Source organism: Asparagus officinalis, chromosome 8, assembly GCF_001876935.1.
Source record: "Asparagus officinalis chromosome 8, Aspof.V1, whole genome shotgun sequence".
In the NCBI taxonomy this organism is placed as follows: Eukaryota; Viridiplantae; Streptophyta; class Magnoliopsida; order Asparagales; family Asparagaceae; genus Asparagus; species Asparagus officinalis.
The window spans coordinates 113,970,091-113,993,051 of record NC_033801.1 but is presented as its reverse complement, the minus strand read 5'-3'; the positions used below and the strand labels follow the sequence as shown (position 1 = coordinate 113,993,051).

At 36.5% G+C, this 22,961-nt stretch overlaps 3 protein-coding genes and 1 long non-coding RNA gene across 4 annotated transcripts; 2 read left to right on the top strand and 2 right to left on the bottom strand.

The window, feature by feature from the left end:
- Positions 5,843-8,780, bottom strand: LOC109820493 (activator of 90 kDa heat shock protein ATPase homolog). Its single transcript, XM_020386644.1, is given in 6 exon segments — positions 5,843-6,241; positions 6,909-6,988; positions 7,090-7,397; positions 7,400-7,519; positions 8,160-8,516; positions 8,519-8,780. Coding segments are annotated over 6 exon segments (999 nt in total). The 5' UTR covers positions 8,559-8,780; the 3' UTR covers positions 5,843-6,147.
- LOC109821746 (protein FAR1-RELATED SEQUENCE 5-like) lies at positions 13,052-14,212 on the top strand. Its single transcript, XM_020387906.1, has 2 exons — positions 13,052-13,673; positions 13,761-14,212. Exons 1-2 carry the CDS (start codon positions 13,052-13,054, stop codon positions 14,210-14,212), a joined length of 1,074 nt encoding a protein of 357 aa, XP_020243495.1.
- Positions 14,222-15,934, top strand: LOC109821744 (protein FAR-RED ELONGATED HYPOCOTYL 3-like). Its single transcript, XM_020387905.1, has 2 exons — positions 14,222-15,372; positions 15,796-15,934. The coding sequence occupies exons 1-2, from the start codon at positions 14,222-14,224 to the stop codon at positions 15,932-15,934; spliced, it is 1,290 nt and encodes a 429-aa protein (XP_020243494.1).
- On the bottom strand, positions 16,914-18,312 carry LOC109820519. The gene is made up of 2 exons (XR_002241888.1): positions 18,136-18,312; positions 16,914-17,426 (listed from the first exon to the last, which is right to left on the bottom strand). It is a non-coding gene; the product is annotated as an uncharacterized LOC109820519 (long non-coding RNA).

The window sequence follows — 22,961 nt, the reverse complement described above, 5'->3', positions numbered from 1 at the left end:
TACAATAAAATCTGGCTATTATGATGAATTGTAAGAGTGGTAATTTTCCTATTACCTATCTTGGAGTGCCTTTAAGGCCTGGAAGATTGAAAAAAAATGATTGGTTTCCCTTGTTTGAGAAATTAGAGAAGAGATTAGCATTATGGAAAGGTAGATCATTATCAAGAGGAGGTAGGTTAGTTTTGGTTAACTCAGTCCTCTCCTCTATGCCAATTTTCTGGTTATCTTTCTTCTTATTTTCAGCATGAGTCATTGAAAAAAGTGACAAAATGAGAAAAAGATTTTTGTGGATTAGATTTTGGAACATAAAGGTTATACAAATTTGGTTAAATGGGATGAGATTTGTAGACCAAAACATTATGGTGGATTAGGGATAAAAAAACTAAATTATGAATAAAGCTCTTTTAGAAAAATGACTTTAGAAATGGTTTGATGGCAACACTGGGCTTTGGAAACAAATCAGTTCCTACAAATACTTTGAAAGAAGATCATGGACAAAATATTTACATTCTGAGAATTTGCATTTATCATGGTTTTGGAGGGGTTTTTGTGTTAATATTGACAGTTTTTTGTGCAATACTCAAGTGGAGGTGGGGGATGGAAATCTCACACTTTTCTAGCTTGATAAATGGTTAGGTTCATTTACTCTTGCCTCTTTATTTCTATCTTTGTTTAATCTCACTACATCCCCTTATGCCTCTGTTAGTAGTTTGAGAAAAAGAGAGGACAATATGTGGAGATGGGATTTACAGTTTAGGAGGCAACTTACTGGTATTCTGGTTTCTCAGTTTTTTTAACATGTTGAACCTTCTTAATTTAGTCCGTTTAATACATGGTGAAGATAAGAGAAAATGGTTGTGGGAGGCAAAGAATACATTTTCAGTTAAATCCTTCTATCAATTTCTTATTGATGGAGGACTGAGGTATGAATGTGCAAATATATGGGGGCTTCCTATTCCCTTGAAAGTTAAATTTTTAGTTTGGCTGGCCCTTAGACAAGGTTTGAATACAAAAGATATTTTGGAGGAAAAAGGAATCCATTTAGAAAAAATCTGTTGTTTATGTTCTAAGGTGGATGAAAGTCATACACATCTATTCCTTAAATGTGAGTTTGTTTACTCAATATGGAGATCGATTCAATACAAACTAGGTACTGAAGATGATTTCAGAATGGATTTTTTAAAAGAGATGTGGCTAAACTGGAATATTGATATTAATGAGGATTCTAGATTAAAAAGAGATGTTATTATCTGCTCTTTCATCTGGTGTATTTGGCAAGAACACATTGATAAATTGTTTTCTAACAAGAGGAGGAGATCTCTTATGTTTTTGCACAAAATTATGACCTTTTCAACCTTTTGGCTAGGTTCGAAAAAGGTATCTGCCCGAGCCACAAGACTACAAGAAAGGAGGAGGAGGAAGATCGCTGGAAGCCGGAAGGATCCAAGATGCTGGGTTTGGTGCTGCTGGAGATGAAGATAGAATCTCAGCGAGGATGGTTATCCGATTGGAATTAAGACTAATTGTAAAAGTTTATGTGGTATTCGTTTTTTTGGTGACAAAAACAATAGTAGATCATATAACTCTTTGTTAGTCTAGTAAGAGTAGTGTGTTACTCTAGACTATACATAGAATACGTGATGTTGGTATCTTTGATATGTAGTATGTTTTGAACTGTAGTGCATATTCTAGGTTGGGAATATGTACTTTTTATGTAACAACCTCTAATGATATTTAGCTGGGATACTTCTATGGTATCCCATCCTTGTACTCCAAAAAAAAGGAGATCCTAGAACTATAGAGATCCTCAATGAAGAGGAGAAATTGCTACGAAAAACTGTGTAGGTTTTTTATGCACATATAGGTACGAGACGTTGTACTCCTTTTAGAGAAGATTTGTTGTTTGCGAAAAGGAAAAAAAACTATCCATCAGAAGTTTAAGTTTGGATATCATGGTGTTTTTCTTGTTGTGTTTTTATAAAAAAACATTATGGTGTTGTGTTTTTTCCTTAAAATGTTTTCAAAACACCATGTTAAGTATTTTTAGTCAACACTAGTTTAACCCATTATAACATTAATATTAAACATATTATTAATATATTATATATTAATTACAATAAAATATATTATAAATAAAATGTTATAATATTCTGTTTATATTATTATAGTATTATAAGTATTAAATGTAATGTAATATAATATTGTATAATGTATTATAATATTATATTATATTTTAATGAGTTATATTATATTATAATTATTACATATTATTTTTAAATAATTATATATTTAATTATTTTGGTATATCAATTTGTTATTATTGTATATTATATTAATATTTTTAAAACAATGTTATTTTATTATTAATATAATATTATACTATTATTAATATAATATAATATTATTCATATAATATAATATTATTAATAAAGTTAATATTATGTTATTACTAGTATGTTATTAATAATTTAATATATTATAATTATTTAATGTAATATAATATATTATAGTTTTTAATATGTTAAAGTTTATTAATAGTACTTTAATAATATATTAGTATTTATGATATTAATAAATATTATTATATTATGAATATATTATTTTTACATTAACATTTGTTAGCAATAAATTATTTTATTATTACAAATTATTTTACTTTATAATAAATTATATTATTTATTACATAATATTTAATATTTTATATATTAATATATAATTAACTACACAATATGTTATTATAATAATATTATTATATTGTTATGTTATTATTAAATATGTTACTACTATATAATATTTTATAATTATTAATTTATTATAATTTATTTATTAAAAAGTTAATAATATTATAGTAATTATACTATTGTATAGTATATTATTATATTATTATTATATTATTATTTATTATTTTTTATTATCAATAACTTTTTTATTATTTTTTTTTAGGTTATTTATATTTTATTATTATTTATTTATTATATAATACATCATTAACATATTAAATATTAGTATTTAATATGTTATTATATTATTATATAAGATATTTTATTTATTATATTTTATAATATTTAATAAATATTACTAATATATTAAATTAACTATAATATAGTATAGTATAATATCTAACATATTATATTATGTTAGATATTATGTTAACATCTTCTCAAACTCAAAAACCAAAACACCAAACTTAAAACATCTAAAATGTGTTTTGAAATAAGTGTTGTGTTTTTTGTTTAAGGATGATTTAGCTTAAAAAAACACCATGGTTTCCAAACGCATGGAGTTTTATTTTGGGCAAAAACACCATGGAAACAATAAAAACACCATGGTATTCAAACGGAGCCTTAATTAATTAGAAACGCTTTTTAATCGACACTTTATTGCTGATTGGTCATCAGACATTTCAACTATCAGTTTAAGAAAATTATCAATTTACGTGGGATTTGGTGAGCTCACGTTGGAGTTGAAATGTAATTTACTTGAACATGTTAATGTGCGACTCCACCTGCTCCTTCACGGTATTTCCAACGAATTCAGCGCCCTACGCGATTCCATCCCCAACGAATTTAGCACCGTCCGCAACCCCGACGTCATTAACTGCGCCTTCAATACCCGACCATATAGATTTTCCTTCCAGCAGTAAAGCACCGTTACCGTAGTTCCCAGTGGGTCCCACAGCCACCACGTCAGCTCTTACAATTGTTCTAGCCTTTACAGGCCCATGAGAAAATACTGACAAATATGAAAGCGTAACAAGGGCAAAGGTCAACGGACCCGAGAATGCCATCCTTTTTTCAATGTGGGAAGAGTGAAAAATAAAATTAGCCTTCTCCCATTTTATACCTTAAGTGCAGCACGATTGAAGTCAGTATTATTGATTAGTACGCATTAATTAATGTCTATTTAACTCTCTTAGTGACACTATTATTGTTGATTTAACTATTATTAATAATGTCAATAGTGACCCTCCATCGAGCCATGTGAAAAGTTCTATTCATTCAAAACCGTTAAAATTGATACGAGTGGATGAATGGTCAAACGACGACGGGTTCACCCCAAACTTGGTGTGTTGGGATTTTAGAATATGTAGATCAAGTTCAACGGAACGGATCATCCATAATGTTGCTCAATCATGTAATTTTAGAGACGTCAAGGAAGAAATCCCCTTCTATGACAAGGACACTCATTAATCTCTATATATATATTGCATAGGTAAATAAGGTAATAACTTAAAAAGAAAAGAGAGAAACCGACCAAAGAAACACCTTGCCATCTTAAATTATTACGATTACTTACCGTTCTACAAAATCTTGCGCACCTATTGGTCCTCACACATCTTGATTGCAAGGGAAGCTAACGCTTCAAAAGTAAATATGTCATATTCACAATCTACTGGCGCCTAATTATTATCCATATCAGTATTATTCACTTGATTGGCATACCAAAATATCCTCAATACCACACACCCAGGCTACTGATGGATCTTGACGCAAAAAAGTCCATTCGAGAGAAGTCATAAAATAAAATAAAAACACTTGTGATTGGCTAGTGTCAAGTCAGGGTAGAGGGTTGAGTACAAGTTTTGAGAATGCAGCTTACAGAATTGAGGCTACTTTTAAGGACACGCCTCCGCAAGTAAAGCAACAATCGCTCAACCGCGAGTGCGCTAGCATTGCTCAAAGAGAATTTCACTGATAATATCAGTTCACGTGAAAGATTTATATGTATCAATGGAAACTCATACAAAATAATCTCATAGTATCCCCACGTTCTATTCACAAGAAAAGGAAAACTGTACGAGCATGAACGAACTTTCAAACAAGAAGCAAACACGCACAGATTTTGCAAATCAGTTACAAGCTTTCAAAACTGAAACTTTATTAGCATTATGAACTTTCAGAACTGCCAAAAACACCATCGTAAACATTAAAATAACACACCATCATAAACTTCAGGAGACTATTACTAACAGCTGTAATGTCGGGAGAAAATGTCTAAACAACCATTATCCTCTTCAAAAAAAAAAAGAGTTTATGATATTCAAACCACCCAGGTTTCACGCTTGTATTAAGAAATTATTATCACTAGTTGGGGTTAAATCCACTATTCTACCAAACACAAAATCAAAAGGTTCAAACAAGTATCAAATGAAATTAGAATACACAATTAATTGAAAGCTTAGCCGATCAAATAAAATCTATGAACTGTGATAATAAAAAATGCATAGTACTTGTGATTGTTGCTGTTAGAATCATTAGCACAATCAGATGTTTTAACATACAATGAAAACCAAAGAGAATAATAGCCAAAGAGACCCCCAAACTATATAAAACATTAAAGCATGCTCAGAAGACAAGAGTGCCCCACTCTCAGACAGTCACGAAAATTGAAGGGAGAAAGAAGGAAAGAAATAGGAAAGCTTGAAGAAGAAAAAGCAATAAAATAAAAAAACGTTATCAGTAACGCGCTTTATTTCTTTTTGTATCTATTTACCGTCTATACATCCTTAATAGCGTACACTAAATTATTATGACTGTTCTGACTATGAACTCCTGTACACTGTACACCAAGCACTCTTACCTCATCTTCACCGCAAAGCTCCCAAATCTTGATAAACAATATATCAAATCTTGACAAACAATATATCAGCTTACATATTAACAAACAAACTCCACATAGGTCCTGCTAACTAGGGTCAAAATTCTGAGCTTTGTGTTATGAAAGAAATGCACACAAGTACGTAATAGCTCGTAGTAGCATCAATAGTTATATCTATGTAAGGCATTGCCACATTCTAGTAATGTTTTCACACTTATATATCGACCTAAAAGCACATAATCAGTTAAAAAATCACCATGATATAACAAGACTTGAGTAGCATGCACAATCTTAGGTAAATCTTTATGATAAGAAACCCCGCCTAAATTAAGAAAACATAACCATGATAGATTTCAAAAGAAAAGACTGGAATCCACTGTATGAGGGATTTAGTTTCCATCTCAAACTAAGAGTACATGGAGACCATACTTGACATTCGTGCTTTCCATAAGGTAATAAGATAACAGTAATTGCACTACAATTCAGTTGTGCATCAAAAATCACAAGATAAAGGGAGGTACCAAAAGCTCAAACTTCACGGCCAAATGCTTAGATTCCAAACCCAAAGACTCCTCGTATCCTTTGAAAGATCAGATCTCTCCAACCCCTCTCTGTGTTCTCGACAACTGTTGAGTTCCCATACCTACACAAATAATGCCAACAAACAATTAAAATCAAACAAAACAAAACAAAACAAACAAAATACCAAAATATTAATAATAAAATAAAACGAATGCAAAAAAAATTTTGGGCATGGATCCCATAAATCTTTAATGTATTTAGCTACTCAGCCTCAAAGTTTATTTACCGTATTAATCAATCTCTCTCAATATTTGAGATTGCAATTTAGTCATTCAGATCCTATAAATGACACTAAATTAATTCTTCTAGCTACCTACTATCTCAAATGTGAGATGCCATAAAGCTTAACAACTTTATTAGCAATTTGAATTATCTCTCTCTAACTCAATTTAATTATCTAAACCTATACTTAAAAAGTTAAATACAATATTAATTCTAACTGCAATTTAAATATATTTTTCTAACCAACTACACTCTATTACTGAACATCCTAAACTGTATTTAAACCAAAAAAATCCAACCCACACTTCCCATTTCTGTAGAGACGTTTGGGGTAGACCTAGAGAAATTTTGATCAAACCTATGGTCTTGAGATCCATAATAGCAATATCAGAGATTTGAGGGACTAATATATTGAAATAGTAAAAGATCTCAGGTACTGAAATCTAAAAAAACCATATCAAACAATTGCATATCATTTCTGAGTTATGATCAAAATAGAAAATTACCGATCTTCCTCGGGCACGTTCGTCTGAGTTAGTTTTATGACTGTAACTCCAGCCTCTGGTTCATCAAATACAATTCTTACCTGCAACATTATAGCATTGTTGTCAAAACTAACCCAACAAGTCAACATTCTACTTCCAGTCTAGGATTATAAACATTTTTGTAGCTTAGTCAATTACTTACAGTTGAATGAATTCCATCAGCCCAGCTCGCAAACCTCCATTTCTGCACAATAAGCTTCCCCTCCTGCAACTCCTCATTCATCCCTGTCACCGACCCATCAAAAAGAGTAAACTGCCCTCCAACCTCCTTGCTAATCCTCGCATTGCTCTGCGTGAAACCCTTCCATCTATTCTCATCCATTAAAATCTCATACATATCCTTTGCTCTGCAACTGAACTTCTCTGTCACTGTTATCGTCTTAAACCCTTCCTTCTCCTTCTCTTTCTTCTTCTTCTCCACTGATTTCGCTGCAGGAGCTCCGCCTTCGGCTTCTTCACTTCAAGTTCATCCTTCGCAGGACCACCCTTTGCCATTGCCTGAACATAAGTCCTAACCTTCTCCAAAATCACCGGATTGCCCTTGGCAATGAAGGCGTCTTTAACCCTCCTACCTACGGTTGGAAACAAACCAAATGATTAACAAATGGTTTGAAAAATGTTCATCTAACTGTTATATTATGTTTGGTTTAATAGTTCATTTAACAGTAAACAAAAAAGTTCTGTATTCGGTTTATAGGAATAGAACTAGACAATATATACATTTTCAGCTTGTTTGCTTATCAAATATTTGTTTAAAGATTATTAGCTTGTTTGCTTATCAAGTATTTGTTTAAAGATTAATAGCTTAAGACTTGTTTTATTACACACATGATTTATGCTTTTAACCCACTTATATTTTGTACTGAAATTATCTACTGATTTGGAAAGACTTAAAAAGAGTCTAAAATTAGTTTGTTAACCAATTACTTAAACAATTTATACAATAATAATTTTCAACTATGAATTCCAATGCTATTTTTTTAAATCAATTTTTTTAGATAGCAGTCCTTTAACGAAATAAAATATATTCTAATTTAAGTTAAACAGTATTTATAAAGCACACTTTTGAAAACATTCCTGCTGAATCCAAAATTCGATATAAATTAAGTATCCGAACTCGGATTCAAAGATTTTAACGAATACAAAAATATTCATTCAACTGTAGCCAAATTTCAAAATATGAACATCTCAGTATTTGATAAAATTACGTACCAATTGGCCCCTCATCATCTCGAATCAAAACCCGAACCTCGGGATCCTCATCAGCATTCTCATCAGCAATGTAAGGGATCTCAACAGATCCAGCAATCTTCACCCCCTCCGGCACAACCTCTGCCTCAAACGACAGCGACAGCGAGAGCTCATACCCAGGAATAACCTTCCCCTTTCTCACATTAACATACGCCTCCCCATCGAGCTTCTCTAGGGTTTTGGTCGCGATCTTGAGCCCGCCGCCGGATTCAGCGTCGAGAATTGAGAGATTTGAGAGGAGAGAGGAGAGGAGAGATCGCGACCACTCGAGGCAATCGCGCTCGGCCCAGTGCCAGTTGTGGACGTTGGCGCCGTCGCCTCGACGATCCAGCGCTTGTCGCCCTCGCCGTATTTCGCCATTAGGGTTAGGGTTTTTGAGATTTGGGGTAAAAAAAGGCGAGAACTTTTGGTGAGATTGGGATTTGGAGGAGAGAGATTATAAAGAGAGGTAACGGAAGGAGAGAGAGGCTCTGGAGGGTTCGGAAGGAGAAGAAGGATCTGGAAGGTTGTGGGGGTTTTGGTGAGAGAGAGAGAGAGAGAAGGGCTAGGGTTCGGCTGCTCAACCCTTTCTCGCTTTACACCAGCGACCTTTGGATATTTAGATCCTAGTCCTTCATATCTTTCGGACTTGGGCGTGTGCCCCTTAGGGCCTGTTTGTTTCACCAATTTTATGGAATAGGAATAGTATTTGGACCTGACAATGGCGTTTTCGTAATTAATGGATTCCAAATGAATCCTAATCCTGAGTTTGGTTCAAAAAAAATTTATAGAATTGCTAATCTATAAAGTGGCTCAAACAGTGTATATTTCAAGAAATCCAAATCCAGTCTATTTGCTAGGAATTGGGTGGAATTTCTGACACCTCTCCTCTTTTTTATTCTGATTCCTAACCCTATTCCTAATCCTTTGGGTGAAACAAATATAGAATACAAAAAAATAGGATTCCATAAAACTAAAACTTGTCTATAAATTTTTTATGGATTAGGTTGGAATCCATAAATAAAATAGGATTTCTAATCCTATTCCTACCCTCTATTGAACCAAACAGGCTCTAATCAATGAAATGATGGTAGGTCCCATATGGGTTCTTCAGTTACTTCAGTTAAACATTAAAAGAGTAAAATTATGGTTTGGGTTATTTTCTTAATCCAACCCAATCAAAAACCAAAAACAGAAACCCCCAATGAGAGATGTGTTGGATTCGGATCCTTTCCACTACAAAAAAATAGTGAAGGGATCACTACATAATCACAGCCATTGATTATCTAGTTGAAGGTTATGATTTTTTCTTTTAGTGCAAATTAGGAATGAGTGTAATACATGGGGGTATGGTAAGTGTTAGATTTAGATTGTATCATAACCGCCTATTAAATAATCAACGCTTAAGATTAAAAGTAGTGGTCCCTCCACTACTTTTTTATAGTGGAGAGGATCCAAATCCGAGATGTGTTAGGGGAAAAGTTTATTCTTAGATGAGGCCATAATATGTGCACGTGGCCTTTTTATTTACGGTCAATTGTGGGCGAAACCCTCGTAGTATCACCCAATTGCGAATAGACTCTCTGTTATTTTATTTTTATGAATAGATCCTTGAGTAACTTTTTTTACTCTTTAAATAGTTAAAATAAAGTTTGAGGCTGCGGATAGATACTCGTAGTTCTATTGGTGAGGATAGATCCTCAATTACTGATCTCTTTTTACTATTAAAAGAGTTGGTAAAGTTCACTAAGGGAATATATTCGCATCTGAGCGAATACTACATAGGATCTATTTGCCATAAAATAGGACCAAATATAGTCTATTCGCAATTAGATGATACTATAGTGGGTCTATTTGCAATTAACATCTTTTATTTATAAGTTTTGAGTTCAAATATGTTAAGAAACAAGCTGGTTAAAACTTAAATGAGGGACATAACCGTAATGCCAATAGAAAAGTTAGATTTGAGTGAAGATTCCCCTCAAATCTCAAATCTAGCGTCACATGGCTAGAGAGACCAAATTGGAAGAACTCTAAGATATGAGGGATCTATAAGCTATTTCAATGATTTGAGTAATTAAACTATTCATCTATAATAATGGAAGGATCCAATATCCACTATTAATGCCACAGTATATGCTACAATAAATTACTGTAGCATTTATTACTGTAGTATAGACAGGAGGATCCAATATTCACTATTCATGCTACAATAAACCACTATATCATTATTACTGTAACACAGGCGGAAATTGTAGCGATAAAAAACATTATTGTAGCATATTACTGTAGCTCAAACGGGCTATAGTAGCATTTTAAAAATGTTACTGTAGCGCTTACAAAAAAATGTATTTAAATACATAATTACTGTAGCAGAAATAAAAAAATAGAGGCCTTGTATTAAGTTAAAGATTCTAAGTGGCAAATGTCTAAAAAAACTTTGTTTTTTGGAGAAAAATTATTAAGTTAAATTTTGGAGTAGCACTTGAATTCTGGATTAAGTCACATAAAACTTCACTGAAGCTCAAAAGTTACTGAAACCAGAAATTGAGGGAGTGCTTTGAAGCCATGGTCTCTGCACCATCATTTTTAGGCTCAAATACATACATATAAAAATATAAAACACAATATTATATATCACAGGTATCTGTAATATATAATAGTATAACTAGTATAATTTATTAACAATACAATGTTTAATATATTTTATTACATTAAATTGTGTTACATTAGATCGCATGGTTCCCTCTCGCTTTCACATGATATCAGATTGCATAACAAGATTATGGCGGGTGAAAACTAGACTAAACCATAAGGATCAAGAAAATTATTAGCTTTTCTTTATCTTTTTCTCTTTTTTTTATTCAAGGAAAACATTGGTAAGAAATGAGGATCCCCACGTTGAAGCCGGAGTTCAACACATGATCCCTATCAGTTAAACTCCGAGCTATTATTTAGTTGAGTTATGCAAATGTTGACTGAACAATTCCATGTTCCACGACCAAGTCGACGATCCCATGAACCCAAGATGATTATTCTTTGCTATGATTTTTCCATTTGATTGACGAGCTATAGTCTCTCGTGTTCATAGGAAAAATTGATCCCCTCAAATCATAATTCTTGCTTCCACCGACATCATGGCAGCGCTGCCGACATGGCTTCATCGTCAGCAAAATATGTGGTCGACATAGGCGTAATCGCCGCCGGTCATTTCAAGTGGCAGGGTTTGGTTTTATTTTAGGAGAAGCGCTACAGACACTCTCAGGCTTACCCTCAGTCACACTCCCTCTCTTGCCATAGTGCACTAGGCCTCCACATGAGATTTTTTTAAAAAAATCTCATGTGGGATCCAGTGCACTGTAGCAAGAAAGTGAGTGTGACTGAGTGTGTGCCTGGGAGGTGCCTGTATCATTTTCCTTATTGTAGATGTTTGTGATCGAGTTACAACTGTGTCATAGTTACGGGTGGCAAATGGGTCGGGTCGGGTTTGGTCGGGTCATAGTTGACCCGACCTGTATAAGTGTGACCCGACACGACCCGTTTAATAAATGGGTCAATGTGAGCTGACCCGTTTATTAAACGGGTTACCCGACCCGACCCATATAACCCAAATGACCCGTTTATCAAAGTTCACTTCAATGTCGGCAAGAGTATTTGAATCTTAAACTATTGAGTAGAGAGCAAACCTATCCAACTATTTTGGTAGACACCAGATTCAAACTCAAGTCCTAAGATTAAATACTTCTAGTTTTACATTGTCATAAAGATAAATAATAATGATAATTAAATAAAAAAAAGACTTCAAAGTTAAATATAGAAAAGAAGAAAAATAAGACTATAAGGACCTCATTTAATTCTAAAAAAGGACTTATCAAAATTAATTTTATTATTTAATGATTTTGGTAACTACAAGGACCTCTTTTTTTGTTTCTCCCAACTCGATAGTAACTAAATGCGCGGTTACCGTCATCTGCTCTAGCGAGAGCACGCAAATCGAAGCCGATACATTTCTTCGATTCGCATAAAAAAATCAGAATTGCTATTTGGCTCGCGAGTTAACTCGCAGCCCCAACACGCGCCTACGTGGCCAGCTCCACGTCAGAAGGTAAAATTTCATCCCGTGACCTCAATTTTTCCCCCCAACCTCGTTCTCTCTCCTCACATCAGAGTGAGAAAAATCCCCAAATAGCGTTCTCTCCCCCTCCCAACCCTAGCCCCAACCCCGCCGTGAAACCGCCGCCGTCCCCTGACGTGGACGTGACACCGTCGCCGCCCCTGACACCGCCGTCGCACCGCCGCTGTCGACACAGCTCCACTCCTCTTCTCAGCTCTCCATCCCCCCACTTAAAAACAGGTACCTTTCCTCGCTAATCCATCAAAAACCCTCTATTTCGTGCAAATTTCACTTCTTTCCATCTAATGTGGTTGAATCTGTTTGAATCTTGTTTAATTGAAACCTACTTACAAACTATTTTGGCTTGATAGAGTGATGTGTTTAATTCGATTTCATGGGTCTTGTGGATTTTACTGGTTAATTAAAAATTTGTGGGTCTTGAGAGAGTGATGTGTTTAATTTCAAGGTGGGGATTTAGTTGAAATCATAATGTAGTTATTATTTAGTTGGTCACAAATTTTTGTTTACTCTAAAGATGAAGTAACTAAAAGAAACGAAAACAACTGCAAGTGTTCATTAACCTTATACAGAATACGTTAATATTTGCCCGGTTTCAGTCAATTATTTGCAAGTGTTCAGTAACTAAAAGAAACGAAAACAACTGCAATTGTCAGTTTCAGTCAATTATTTGCTCAGTTTCTTTGTTCAGTTTCTGTCAACTATTTTCTGTAAAGTTTATTGATGATCAATTTGAACAGGCATGACAGATATTGAGGAGTTTGATGATGTAGTTGATGATGCCTTGAATAATTGCCCGGTTGATGAGAGATCTGAGTTGCCTCAGCACACTGATCAGCAGATTGAGCAAAATGAGCCTAAAATTGGGATGGAGTTCAATGATCCAGATGAATTGTTTGAGTTTTACAAAGACTATGCAAAGAACAGTGGATTTCCAATTAAGAAACATACAAGAAGGAAGAATGAAATGGGCATTGTTAGAAGTATGACTTTAGTATGTGGTCGAGCTGGCAAACATAATAGTACTTGTCAAAATCCCTTAAAACCACAAGCAAGCTACAGAGTTGGGTGTAATGCAAAGATAACAGCTAGGTTGAATCTGGACGGAAGATGGGAAATATCGGTGGTTGTTCTGGAGCATAATCATGGCCTTAGCCCTAGTAAAAGTCGTTTCTTTCGATGCAACCGAAGAATTAGTGCACATGTTAGGCATCAAATTAATCTGAATGATCAAGCCGGAATCAGAATCAACAAAAATTTTAGTTCACTGGTACATGAGGCTGGTGGATATGAGAATCTGTTGTGTGATGAAAAGGCTTGCAGGAACTTGGTTGATGAATCAAGGCGTTTACGTCTCGGCGAAGGTGATGCTTCAGCGATTATGAAATATTTTTCAAGGATGGTTGCAGAAAATTCAGGTTTCTATTTTGATATTGAATTGGATGATGAAGACCATTTGAAAAATGTATTTTGGGCCGATGGTAGGAGCAGAGAAGCTTATAAAGAGTTTGGTGAGGTCGTCACTTTTGATACCACATACTTAACTAATAAGTATGATATGCCATTTGCACCATTTGTTGGCGTTAACCATCATGGGCAATCAATTTTACTTGGATGTGGGTTGATTTCAAAAGAAGACACAAAGACTTTCATATGGCTATTTACAAAGTGGGTTGAATGCATGGATGGATGTGCTCCGCAAGGGATAATAAATGACCAAGCAAGAGCCATGAAAAATGCAATTGAGATTGTTTTTCCAAACACTAGACACAGATGGTGTTTGTGGCATATAATGAAGAAGCTGTCAGAAAAGTTAGGAAGGTACACTGAATATGAGGCCATCAGTTCTACCATGAAAGGAGTGGTGTATGATGCACAAAGTCCACAAGAGTTTGAACAATAGTGGAATGAAATGGTTGACATGTATGGATTGGAGGATTGTGATTGGTTAGGTGAATTGTACGAGGAGAGAAAACGATGGGTTCCATGTTTTGTCAAAAATTGTTTTTGGGCAGGAATGTCAACTACTCAGCGAAGTGAAAGCATGAATGCTTTTTTTGATGAATATGTCAATTCAAAAACAAGTCTAAAACAGTTTGTTGAGCAGTATGAAAATGCATTAAGAAGCAAGGCGGAAAAGGAGATGCGGGCCGATGCAGAGTCATTTTCAAAAGTAAAAGCTACTGCAACAACTTATGATATGGAGAGTCAAATTCAGGGAGTTTACACTTTAGCAAAGTTTAAAGAGTTTCAAGCTGAATTCATGGGAAAGATATATTGTGATATTGTAAACTATCAGGAGGGAGCAGGGGTGCTTGAGTATGTCATTCGGGACTTGACTTTGCGGTTGGAGTGCGGCAAAAGGATTCCTAAATTCTTCACAGTATCCTTTCGTGAGAAGGATTGTGAAGTTCATTGTAGTTGTCAGATGTTTGTGTTTAAAGGCATAGTATGTAGGCATGCTCTTACCATTCTTATCCGTCACGAAGTTAGTTTTCTTCCGGAAAAGTACATTCTAAGAAGGTGGAGAAAGGATGTGAGGCGATCCCACTCGAAGATGAAAGTTAAATTTAATACTTGGGTTGTCACACCTGAACAACTACGCTATCGCGAGCTATGTCTTGCATTTAGTGAGGTTGCTGATCTTGCTGCTCAAAACAATCATGAATGTGATGTTGTTAAAAAATGGATAGACACCAAATTTAGAGAACTACAACTTGCTGAATCAAGTCAAAAAGGAAAAGAAGTACTGATGAATCATGATTTTGTGGAAGAAGAAAATGACCATGAAAAGGAGGAAAATGAAAACATATTGGATCCTCTCTCTCAGACTCGGAAAGGTCGGCCTAGGCAAAACAGAATTAAGCCAACAAGTAGGCGAAGAAAGAAGAAAATTGATCTCAATGCTAATGTGCCCGTCAACAATCCATCACAGTCTCAAGAGGGTGTTCTTTCCTACACACAAGATAGCATGGTTTCAAATGCTTACATGCCACAACCAAATTCAGTGCATCCATGGGGAATGTGTTGGCCGGCACAACAATTAACAAATGAGAGTATGCAGTTGGTAAGATATAGTCTCATGTATTATATCAACATCTTTATTTTCTATGTTACGGATAGGATTTAATCACCATAGTTTATATGATGTGTTACAGCCTCAATTTCCAATGCCTGGAGATCTACATGCGATGGGGTTGACACAATTTTATGGATTGCATCAAAGAAACTACCCTCCGAATTAATCTTTCATGTGTCCGCTGGCTTGTTATATATGATTGGAAGTTCCATATTGTTATGACTAGCTTAATTAATCTTTCATGTGTCCGCTGGCTTGTTATATATGATTGGAAGTTCCATATTGTTATGACTAGCTTGACTTTACTTATTGGGGTAAATGTTCATCAATTATGCTTATTGGGGTAAATGTTCATCAATTATGCTCTTGTAACAAGTTGTATTAATATTTTTTTTTTTTGCATTCAGGGCCCTGATGCACTTGGTTGTGAAGCCTCTTTTATCGACAACTGATTACTACTTGAAGACATGTTTGGCTCATGATATTGAATTCTGGATGCTTTTGGCTCGTGATGTTGAATTCTGGGCGCTTTTGGTTAATAACTGATGCTTTTTGGTTAAAACTTCTGTATGATATTTAATTCTGGGTGTTATTGAATTCGAAGGACTGATGTTTCTGTATGATATTAAAACTTCTGGATGATATTTTGGTTGTGAATTTTGGATGATATTCGAAGGACTGATTCTGTATGATATTAAAACTTCTGGATGATATTTTGGTTGTGAATTTTGGATGATATTCGAAGGACTGATGCTTTTTTGGTTGTGAATTTTGGATGATATTGAAGGACTGATTATATTTTTAGTTGTGATTATATTTTTTGTCGAAATGAATATATGTTTGTTACTGTGGTTTTGTTTGTGTAATTAAATGAAGATGAAGGGAGTAGTACATACTTGTGACGGTTGTTAAGAAAGATGATCATGTGGTTTTGTTTGTGTAATTAAATGAAGATGAAGGGACTGATGCAATTCTGGACTGATGCAATTTGTTTGTGTAATTAAGAAAGATATATTCTGGACTGATGCAATTTGTTTTGCTTCAGCTCTGTATATAATGATGCAATTCTGGGACTGATGCAATTTGTGTAATTAAGAAAGATGATCATGTGGTTTTATTTGGTGACATATTTTTGCTTAAGATAACAACAACAAATATATTCATTGAACATAGGTTCAGCTCTGTATACATTTTGTAACATAGGTTCAGCTCTGGGACTAAACTTAAACTCAATTGATCTATGAATCCCAGCAAGAAAGAGCATGATGTAGGACAGGGGAAGAAGCACAAGAAAGGCATGCTCATTGTCAATAAGCTGAAGGTGGTTCAAAATCAAAAGAGAAAACTATGCTTTAAATGGGGATCCTGGGCATCTAGCTCGTAGAACATAGTGAGCATCCATTTTCTTCATTACAACTTGACACATGGAGATTTCAGAAGACAATTCCACATTACAACTTGACACAAAGACAATGGTGAGCATCCATACATTTTATAACTACATTATATTACTTTTTCATTACAATTCCATATAACACTGATTTTCGTAGAACATAGTTGAGTTAGTAAAATATTACAAGGTCCAAACCATAAACAATACCCTTACTTGGATATTATTACAAGAAAAATGGACATCATAAAACCAACAAAAATTCCAAGTAGAAAGCCTTTTTCCTTAATATGTTTCTTCCAAATTCCATTTTCTTCATTATGTATTCTTGATCTCAATTTCTCATTTTCAATTGAAAGCTCTTCAAACTTGCGAATAAATATATTCATTGAGTCGTGAGCGTAACTTGGTACTTCGCCATGATCTAACCAAGTCCAACAATTACAAGTGTTTGTAGCACAAATTCCAAATCGACGACACGGATGCCTCGGGGTGTAAGAAGTCTTCATTTGCATTGGAATCCCACAAAAGCAATTTGGAATCTCGTATGGAGGTGGACGATTCCACATTGCAGCATATAGCCTCCTATCAAAGAACCTTGCCCGTTTAGAAGAGGATGATTGTTGAGAAGATGTTGACGACATGATTCTGCAGTAGAAGAAAGACTTAGACCAAGTATACTGATCAGTAAAGGAACTAGATAACCCATACATCACTCTCTCAAGCAAAAAAATCCATACATCACTCTCTCAAGCAAAAACATTCCATACTCAATATTTTTAACAAAGCTCATGGTTTGTTGATTTGAGGGTATTTTTTTCCAAAGTTATTTGGATGATAATTTTTTCCATGCCTTTCCAGGTCAAGCCCATTCCTAATAGCTCTGATGTGTTGCATCTAGTTATGCCAAAAAAGAACTGAATCACTAATATGCTGTAACATCTTGAGCTAGCTCCTCAACTAAATCCATCAAATGCAGAAATGAAAGCTTACTGCCTTTACAAAACTAACATACTGACAATATAAATATACTACTAATGTGATAATTTGCACGAATTAAACAGATCACTCTCATGTTAGAAATCGTGAGACAAGACTGAAAATTAGTAAGATTCTCCTTTTATAAATATACTTCATGTGAAGCCATTTTCCAACAATAAAAAGGAACTTAATACCTACTTCCCAGACAGTGTATACTGTTGTTGGACGAATTAAACAGATCACTCTCTCAAGCCAAACAGAAATCGAGGGTTTTCAATTAAACAAGATGCAAACAGAAATCCCCACGAAATTAGATGGAAAGAAGTGAAATTTGCACGAAATAGAGGGTTTTTGATGGATTAGCGAGGAAAGGTACCTGTTTTTAAGTGGGGGGATGGAGAGCTGAGAAGAGGAGTGGAGCTGTGTCGACAGCGGCGGTGCGACGGCGGTGTCAGGGGCGGCGACGGTGTCACGTCCACGTCAGGGGACGGCGGCGGTTTCACGGCGGGGTTGGGGCTAGGGTTGGGAGGGGGAGAGAACGCTATTTGGGGATTTTTCTCACTCTGATGTGAGGAGAGAGAACGAGGTTGGGGGGAAAAATTGAGGTCACGGGATGAAATTTTACCTTCTGACGTGGAGCTGGCCACGTAGGCGCGTGTTGGGGCTGCGAGTTAACTCGCGAGCCAAATAGCAATTCTGTAAAAAAATCCCTATCCCAGTCTCCTCCAAAACCCCAGAGAGATAAACTAGAGAGGGAAAAAGCAATCTCAATGCGCGAAGAAGGCGGTAACAGCAATGACGGTGGCGATCCTCAGCGGATCAAGCGGGCGGCGGTGGTGTCGTACGATTACGACAGTGATCCTCGTTGGTCGGATTGCTGGTCCAACATCCTCATCCCTCCAACACGGTGTCAAGATCCGAAGTCGTTGAGCACTTCAAGCGCAAATTCTACCAGAGATTCGTCGTCATTGGCCTCTGCTCGCCAGCGCTTGCCTCCGCTCGATGCCGTTAGCCACCACAGAATCAAGCTCATGTAGGGTTTCTGAAAGAGTAAAGGTTTTGTGAGAATCGCTCTTCATCTGGAGTCTGGACCGCAACACATTTAGAATTAAACGGGTCAATTATTGGGTTACACACGTTAGTTCAGGTCAATCCTAATTTATCCATCTAATAAACGAGTCAGTTCGGGTTGACCCATTTATGACCCGACCCATATAACTCGATCCACACCCAATATAAGTGGATTGGGTCGAGTCGGGTTGATGGGTCGGGTCATAATTTGCCACCCTTAGTCATAGTTGTTGGTGTTTGTTTTGAGGTATCGTGTTATATTGGACTTTTGTTGGCCTAATTACAATTAAGATGTGTTTGGTAACTTCAAAATAGAATTGGGCTAGCTTAGTTTTATCTTAACTAGACCAAAGTTGAACCATATAAGGGTCGGTCTGATAGAGCTAGATGATCTATATTTTAAACTAAAAAGAACGAGTTTAATTTGGGTCCAACTTTTGCCAAATTAAAAATAAGATATTGAACCAACATTGTACCACCTAAAACTAGTTTTGTGAAGTTGCCAAATACACGGGCATGTTTATCAAACTACACAAAACTAAAATTTTTACTAAACCAATTTTCTTTTGGACCAGCCACGCTGTCACCCGACTTCCAGCGTTCCAAAAGAAAAATGGTTTTGTGGCCAATTTTGGGCTGCAAAAACCACTCAAAATTGGGCTACGTACAGGCCTTCCATTTGCCAAATAAGAAACTACCTAAAATTGAGTCAAGTTCAGTCATGGCCTAATTTTATAAGATTGTCATACACACGTTTAAAACTACAATAATTTGAATTCCGTTCAAACTAAAACAAGGTTGTAATGTCTATATCTGGTTAAATCACTAGCTGCAACTGCACACCATTTTACAACTATAGTTTTACAATTGTATTTGTTCACATTCGTTAATGGAAGAATTTTTAGGAGGATTGTCATATACCTATGATGCTCGCATGTTTGGCAACATACTTATTTTGACTTATAAGTAGCTTTTTACTTATAAGGTACGAGTACCATGTTTGGTATAGCTTTATTTTTTACTTATTTGGAACTTATAAGTAGAGAAAAAATAAGTTGAAATTCAACAACTTATTTTTTCCTACTTATGAGGAGTTTTGCTTCTTCACGCCAAAATACCAAATTACCCCTCCAAGCCCTCTTTATCATCCTACTGCAAATCTCCTAATATGAAATAATTAAATAATTTCAGTATTAATAATTAATAAGATTAAATAATATTATATATCTAAAAACTAAAAACCTCCTTCATCCATTGGATCTAGATGAATCCAATGGCTAGGATTCAGTCAAACAGTTAACATACACATGCATTAATTACCTCAACGCAGTGAATCCAGATTCACTACCTCAACGTATCTCGAATCACTGCAGTGAATCCGGAATCACTGCAGTGAATCCGGATTCACTGCAGTGAATCCGGATTCACTGCGTACCTCAACGTATCTCGAATCACTGCGGTGAATCCGGATTCACTGCGGTGAATCCGGATTCACTGCGGTGAATCCGGATTCACTACGGTGAATCCGGAGTCACTGCCATGAATCCGGAGTCATTGCCATGAATCCGGAGTCACTGCAGTGAATCCGGAGTCACTGCAGTGAATCCGGATTCACCGCAGTGATTCGAGATACGTTGAGGTACGTAGTGAATCCGGATTCACTGCAGTGAATCCGGATTCACTGCGTACCTCAACGTATCTCGAATCACTGCAGTGAATCCGGAATCACTGTAGTGAATCCGGATTCACTACAGTGAATCCGGAGTCACTACAGTGAATCCGGAGTCACTACAGTGAATCCGGATTCACTATGCACTGCGTTGATGTAATTAATGCATGTGTTTAATGATACATATGACTTCCCCATAAGCTGGGAAGTATGTATGGTTATGGACCCATTGCAAATCAAATTTAACACTTTTCAAGCCCTCAGTCTTTGAATCAGGGATAGAAAATGTGTCATTGGCCCTATCATAATAACTCAGCAGCAGTTCAAGTGTGGGGCGATTAGGCGCAAGAGCCTCAAATAAAATATAGTGCTGAAATATCGATTCGCGATATGCATCCCTGTGACACTGACGCATCTTCGGAGCAATACGCTTCATGAATTGCCAATAACCCCCGATATTGATGCTCGAGAAATCTAAAGAGGAATCAATCGACAAAAGAGTTGTTCGTCGTTGGATTTGGAGGTGCGAATAAGAGGAAAGAAAACGCTAGGTTTTTCGCCCACAATTAACAACGCTCCAAGTTTTCGACTGGGAAAATCAACAACCCCCAAATCACAATCGACCGCACCTCCAACAATCGACCAGAGAACCTTAGATTTGGGGGCGAAGGACGAGAGGGAACGAGATGGAAGCGGTAAAAGACGTGAAGGACCAAAAGTTCGCTGGATTAGGGGGCGGGAATGAGAGAGATGAAACCCTAGATTTTCCACCCTCTAATCAGCGCGAGAAATGTTTTCGGTTAGGAAAGGAAAAAGCTATTTGGCTCGCGGTCCAACCGCGAGCCCCCAACTCGTAGTGTGGGCCCACTGATGAGGGCCACCGCCCTGTTCCCTCACACTGCCAGTTGGGGGCTCGCGGTCACCGCACGAGCCAAAATAGCAATGCGCTCGTTGGGAAAATGACGATACGGCCCGAAGGGGATAAATGAAAAATGAGGGTGTTAGATACATAATCAGTTTCAGAGCCCACGTGAAAGATTTGAGAAGTGCAAAAATGGCCAACCAAACACTCGAAAGATTTGAGAAGTGCACAAATTTAGAAAATACATAATCAGTTTCAGAGCCCACGTGACTTCCGCTGCTTCAGACTCAAAGCTCCTGACTTTGTCAGTAAGGGTTTGTTTGTTTGCTCAAAAAAATGAGAAAACCCCCACCACATCACCTTTTAAGAAATCCCCTATGTGCCACATATGATTTCGGTTTCAATGGTTTTCCATTTCTTCAGTTTGTTTCGTTTTATAATTTAAAGAAATGAGGATGCCACGTCAACTTTTTAAGAAAAGCGTTTTCACAAAAAAACATTTGAAAACACTTGAAAATATCACTTCAATGAATTTTTAATTACTAAAAACACTGTTGAAATAGTGAAGCTGAATAAAACAGATTACTTAAATGGGCTGATTTCTCTTTCTTTCTTTTTTCAAACAAACACAAGAAATAGAAAACCAATGCACTGTTACTATCGCGACTTTTTTTGTCTCTTGTGTGACTTGGCGGTGAAATAGAGTGATTTCTTTGCGAAACAAACAAAAAAAAAGAAATGTGGAAAAACTCTTAAAATGGGTTGAAATCAAATGAAATGTGACATTTCCATTTCCGATTTTTTCGGAAAACAACCAAACAGCCCCTAATTGGATCTAAAGCAATAAGACTGACAAAGGAAAATGACACGTCACCATAATCCTCCACACCGAAAGCAAAGATGACCTCATTATTAATCCTCCCACCATTAAATCTAGAGAGAGAAAATAGACGGTGAGAAGAGAGCGAAAGTTAAACTCACGCGAACACTCTCTCTACTCAGAAGGGAAAAAGAAAAGGAAAAAAAAAGTCTTAACTCTTAAGTCCACCATGTCATCCGCACCCACGATCTCACCCTACGACGGCGATCAGCTCCCTCCAAACCCAAACCCTAGCCCCAACACCACCGCCTACCTCCAGCTCCTAATCAACCACCTCGAGCCCGAGCGACGAACTCCATCTCCGCCGCTGACTTCCCCCCCGCTCCGCCGCCCGCCGCCGCGCCCTCCCCCGCCCCCCTAAATCCGCTCAATCGATCCATCCCCTCAAATTCTCCATCTCGCGATCGCCTCCTCAACTGCGCCGTTTGTAAAGACGAGTTCTTGCTCGACTCCCAAGCCCTAAAACTCCCATGCTCACATATTTATCACTCCGATTGTATAGTTCCTTGGTTGTCGATTCATAATTCTTGCCCACTCTGTCGGTTTCGGTTACCGAACCCCGAAGCGGAGGCCGAGGAGGAGGAGGAGGTGAGGAGGAGGTTTCAGGAGTCGATGGTGTTTAGGGGGATGAGGAGGATATCAAGGAGGCGGAATTTGGTGGTTCTTGGGAGGAGGGCGAGGGCAGGGACAGGGGAGGCCGAGGCGGAGGGGGAGGGGGGG

Coding starts and splice junctions, on each gene's coding strand:
- LOC109821746 (XM_020387906.1), top strand. CDS start 13,052: ATGACAGATATTGAGGAGTTTGATGATGTAGTTGATGATGCCTTGAAT. Junction 13,674..13,760: donor GCGTTTACGTCTCGGCGAAG/GTGATGCTTCAG, acceptor TGGATGATGAAG/ACCATTTGAAAAATGTATTT.
- LOC109821744 (XM_020387905.1), top strand. CDS start 14,222: ATGGTTGACATGTATGGATTGGAGGATTGTGATTGGTTAGGTGAATTG. Junction 15,373..15,795: donor TTAACAAATGAGAGTATGCA/GTTGGTAAGATA, acceptor TTTTGCATTCAG/GGCCCTGATGCACTTGGTTG.